Here is a 5,507-nt window from a genome sequence, read left to right on the forward strand (position 1 = left end):
CCCCTGCATCGGCAGGCGGACTCTCAACCACTGCGCCACCAGGGAAGCCCTTGACTATTTTTGTCAGTGTTTTGAATGGCTGTTTCCACTCTCCTGTGAATAGAATGATAGAAAAGTGTTTCAGAGTTGTGCCTAAAACCACAGTGAAAGGACGGCGAGTGAGGCTTCGCAGGCTTCTCCCAGGAGAACACACGCCGCGTGTGGCCGGGGACTCAGCCCAGAGGCTGCCAGCTTCCTGGCCTAGCAGGGGTGAGCCCCTCCCTAGAGTGTCCCTAAAGGACACTTTCTGTCCTGCAAAGGTGAAGCCTAACAGTGCATGGGAAAGGGCCCCCCAACAATGTGACAATGAAGGTGCCAAGAGCGAGGTCCACGGGGGCCTTGCGGGCTTAACGGCCATCCCCACAGTCATCCTCGGCTGCATGGCCAAGGTCCCTTGATTTGTCAGACAGTGACGTGGAGTCTCGTGCCCCCCACTGCGGACACAGGAAGCACGCACCAGGCTCACCGCCCAGGGACCCAGGTCCAGAAATCTTCCCAGCAGGTCCAGGGCTCTCAGCCGGTGCACTTGGCTCAGCAGCACCTGGAAGGGAGAAGAGGCGGTGTCACCGCAACATCCCCTGCTCCGCAACACAGAGCCAGGATGAGCATCCCCAGGGGCTGTCCTCCCAGATCAGCAGGTGGCCCTTTCTCTATGGCTCATGCTTTACACAGGCTGGGAATGCTCCATTTCTTCATGAACAGATAAACTATGTGCACGCTGTAGGAACTAATAGAACAGACACTTTATAACCTCATTTAAGAAAATATCCACTGATGACACTGGTCTATCCACTTCCAGACACTGTTCTCTATGTACAACGTCCCCTGTTTGTTCTAAATTCGATAAGATACTATTGTGTTTCTCATCTCCTTGCTGACTAAATGATACACCCTCACTCTCACTCCACATAGCTAGATACATCTGACCATTATGGCTGCCAACGGCAGCACTGAACTTTTCTGTAAATGTGCATAATTCATTTAAACAATCTCCCCATTGCTAGATACTTAAATTATTGTCAAATTTTTGCTATTGTAAACAATGCTGTGATAAAAATTCGACCAGGTAGATCTCTGCACATTTACGTTTTTTTCCCCTTCCCCTAGGATAAACTTGAGAAGTAAAATTACAGGGTCAGAGCATACACACTTATATCACCAGATTGCCCTCCAGCTGAACCAACTTGCCCACCAAGCCTTGGCTGAATACCGGGCACCAGGACATGTTTGCTCCGGTGCTCACTGGCTACTTGGCCTTGGGAAAATAACTTCTCTGAACCTTAATTTCCTAATTCATAACACAAGACCCACCCACAAGAGTTCTATTAAATATCAAACTAAAAGCTACCAGCAAAATATTAGCCCACGTTACACTATTATTTCCCAACATGATAGGTAATAATAAAATGCTCTTTTAATCTGAATTTCTTTGATTACAAGTGAGGTTAAATATTTTTTCATAGGTTAATAGGCTATTTCTCTAGTAAACTGGCCATGCATGTCCTTATTTTCCTACTTAAATGTTTGGCTCTTTCTTTTTGATATGAAAGGATGTTTTGTAAATTAAAAACAGCGACCTCTGCCACATATTTTTCTCTTTCGTCCTGTGTTATATCAAAGCTTTAAACTTTAATGGAGTCATTTATATTGAGATTCCCTCACGATGTTTACCCAGAGGTCACATGAACAGACCACTTACTGTGCGTGGGTGTGGTGCTGGGTGCAACTGGGAACAGCAGGACCCCTCCCATCACCACCTGGCACAGACACAGACATTCTGCAGCCACACTGCAATAACCATCGAACAGACAACTGGGGGCCACTCCCTACTCTGGGGGTCTGAAAGCTCTCCCTCCCAGTGGGTGACGTGTGGGGTTTCTAGGTTCCAGGCAGAGGGGCTGGGAAAGTGTGGGCCTTCCCCAAGGAAGGGCAGGTGGCCAGTCTGATGGGGGAGGCTCCAGAACCAGCCGGACCTGCAGACCAAGCTAAGGGCTTCAGCTTTTCCTAAGAAGAGCAGCAGAGGGACCCGTCCAATGTGCTTGCTGCGGGCAATAGGCTGGCAGGAAGATGGATGGAGGGGTGGGATGGGTGGACTTGACCGTGGCCATGACCGATGGGGAGAAACAGACTCCAAGACAGCTGGCGGGCGTGACCGACAAAGCCTGCTGGAGGAGGGGGAATAGGGGTCAGTGAAAGGAGCCGCTGGAAGAGAAGATTTGGAATGAGGCAAGAGGAAAGAACAGATGGACAGGCCAGCCAGCCCGGGGTGGTCTGCAAGGGGGAAGCTGGGTAGAGAGACCAGCAAGGGAGGTGGGAGAGAAGGCGGGGAGGTTTTAACTGTGTACCTGCTCCCGGGAGGTGAGGATCAGTAGTGGGACTCGTGAAGAGGACCCTCTGGCTGCAGGGATGTGGACTGTGGTGTCGGAACTGAACAGGGGTGAGGAAATGGCGCAGCCAGAGCAGTGGTTCAAGGGGCTACCCTCTGAGGGGTGAATACGGGCTGGCGGGAGGAGGGTGGGGAGCAGGGAGGATCACCAGGTGGGGGACAGAGGAGGTGGCAGGAGGTGCTGGAGGGAGTGGAAAGTGGGGAGGGGGTCCCGGCAGCACGAGGCTCCTGAGGAGGGGTTCCCGGGTGGAGGGGGGAGGCTGGGGAGCTTCCCCAGGTGGACGCGCGGCCCGTGGCTGCAGAGGAGGCGAGAGCGTGTGTTCCCAGCCTGCGGGCAGCCCAGGGGTCAGGGAAGCAGAGGTGGCTGGGTTCAGCTGCTGGAATGTCATTTCCCACTGGTTTGGAGCCTGTTTCCACATCGCTATTTCGAGACGGATGATCGAGTGGTTCATTTTATGTTTGGAGAAGTTGAGGTTCTCCAATCAAGAAGCTGGGAGAGGTTATGTGGGGCTGCTCACAGGGGCCTATCTGAACGGGGCCTGATCCCTTTCCCATGTTTAACTCATGGGTTATCTCGTGCCACTGCAGCGGAAAGACAGACCTGGAGGGCAAGGTTAGACGGCTGAAAGGCATGGGCTTTGGAGTCAAGCTGACCTGACTATCTCACTTCCTCACAGTGTGGCTTAAATCACAACCTCTGGACACTTCAGTTTCCTCATCAAGAAGAGTAGAGATAACATGTGACTTGGGCTTATTTTCAGAATCAAATGAGATGCAGCCTGTCTGGTACAACGCGGTCTGGTATGAGGGGTGTGATTAATGTTAGTCTCGGTGTCAGCATCCATCTACAGGATGTCTCCATCTCTCAGAAGCGATTTGATTGACTATTTATTTATTTATTGCTGTGCTGTGCAGCTTGTGAGATCTTAGTTCCACCACCAGGGATTGAACCTGGGCCCTGGCAGTGAAAGCGCCGAGTCCTAACCACTGGACCACCAAGGAATTCCTTATTTTTTTTTTTTTAACATCTTTATTGGAGTATAATTGCTATAAAATGGTGTGTTAGTTTCTGCTTTATAACAAAGTGAATCAGTTATACATATATGTATGTTCCCATATCTCTTCCCTCTTGAGTCTCCCTCCCTCCCACCCTCCCTATCCCACCCCTCTAGGTGGTCACAAGCCACCAAGCTGATCTCCCTGTGCTATGTGGCTGCTTTCCACTAGCTATCTATTTTACGTTTGGTAGTGTATATATGTCCATGCCACTCTCTCACTTTGTCACAGCTTCCCCTTCCCCTTCCCCATATCCTCAAGTCCATTCTCTAGTAGGTCTGTGTCTTTATTCCCATCTTACCCCTAGGTTCTTCATGACCTTTTTTTTTTTTCCTTAGATTCCATATATATGTGTTAGCATACGGTATTTGTTTTTCCCTATTTGTTTTGAAAGAAAACGGAACTGCTGGAGGTTCAAGTCTCTAGAGATCCAGGGCGAGCAGAACCTTCCATTTACTAGGTTTGTGAAAGCAGGCGTAATTCCTCAAAAATCAAAGACATCAAACACATCTAACACTTGTAAAGATTCTATTTACTGATTCCCTTTGTTATTTAAAACACTGTCAACGTGAATAAAACTCTGTGTTTTCAAGTAAATAGCAGAGCACTTTGCAGTGGAAGAAATGGCAACTTGGGCCAAGAAACCTAACCACGCGTAGTTCGCATTGTTTGTTTCTCATGTGCACCGACCAGCAGTAAGAGGTCTCCATTACAACGTCTTATTTACAGATGGCAAAAGTAAAAGGGAAACCATCACCATCACTACTGCAATGAGATCTTTCCTGACTCTGTTGTCCGTGTTGACGAAACACACATTAAAGCATCAATAGACAGCCCACTTGTCTCAGAGACTCAAGACCCTCAGCAATGCAGGGTTTTGTGCTGTGGGTATTGATGTTTCATTGGAAAATAAACAGCATCAATAACAAGTCCTAGGGAAAATGTCAAGTATTGGTTTTTCTAAACGTTACTGCTTCCTGTGATTCCTTCTGTTGATTTACTTTTTAAAAATATTGAGGCCCACCATAAATTAAAATTACTTTTTTAAAAAAGGACTGGCTTTTGTTTGTTTGTATTTGTACTTGAAAAAACAAAAATTCCTGTTTCAGTGTGCCTCAGGCCCCGGGGAAAATACAGAGATAAACGCTGGTGAACTAAATGAGTTACTGGGATTTCTTTCTGTCTGTGGCAACCCAAACTGCAGATTAATAATGGAGATACGAATACCCAAACTAAAACAGAGCTGCTAGGGCGACAACCTTTCATTTGCCTTGTGCACAAAAAACGCACTCAGGCTCCTGCGCTGAGACTGCTGGATAGAGCTGCTTCTTAAAAAACCAGTTTCTCAAGCTCCAGTCCTGGCCTGGTGGACCCAGGAATCTGATGATCAGAGATTCTGGAGCCACCGATGAATATAATCTGTGTAATAATAACATCCCAGTTATTATCCTGATGCCACCTAATAATAATCCTGTACTTTCAGACCAAAAATTCTACTTGTAAATAAAATGATGGCATGAAAGCAAAAAGGGTTTCCTAATGAAATGCCCACACTGACTTGTAGTATCTGCATAGAGGTACTAACACAGAACCCTGTAAAATTTCTCTCTTCCCTCTCTTTTTCCACAACATTGATTCCTCCTTCTCTGCCTGGGGCTTCTTGCACATGGGCCACTGAGGGAGTGCAGACAGTAATGCTGAGTCCAGGCAGGGCCACCAGACCACGAGACCACGGGGCCAGGCCTTGCAGTGTGGCAGGGCTCAAGAATCTTCCTTCCCATCCTTTCTGCTGATTTGTATTTTTAAAAGGTGAAAAAGGACATCAGGACTGGTCAGGAAAAGCGTACGTTCATGCTTACATCTACACGAGAGGCTGCAAAACAGCCCGAGGAGACAGTTCATTTTACCCCGATGATCCTCAGTTAATGCCTCTGAGTTTTCGGAGGGAGAAAACGCTCTCTGGCAGTGGAAAAAGTAGCAGGGATTGGAAAAGCTGTGACGTCTCTGTATCAAAATTCTCTTTCCC

The 5,507-nt window shown here is 48.0% G+C and overlaps 1 protein-coding gene across 2 annotated transcripts in view; it reads right to left on the reverse strand.

The window, feature by feature from the left end:
- The window catches only part of RPTOR (regulatory associated protein of MTOR complex 1), a 353,659-nt gene that overhangs the window by 76,619 nt on the left and 271,533 nt on the right, over positions 1-5,507 (reverse strand). For both annotated transcript variants that reach the window (XM_007462338.1, XM_007462339.1), the window contains exon 12: positions 497-580. In XM_007462338.1, coding sequence (XP_007462400.1) covers positions 497-580 — 84 coding nt within the window. The remainder of the gene's footprint in view (positions 1-496; positions 581-5,507) is intronic.

The sequence above is a fragment of the Lipotes vexillifer genome, unplaced genomic scaffold (assembly GCF_000442215.2).
Source record: "Lipotes vexillifer unplaced genomic scaffold, Lipotes_vexillifer_v1.1 scaffold1691, whole genome shotgun sequence".
NCBI lineage: Eukaryota > Metazoa > Chordata > Mammalia > Artiodactyla > Lipotidae > Lipotes > Lipotes vexillifer.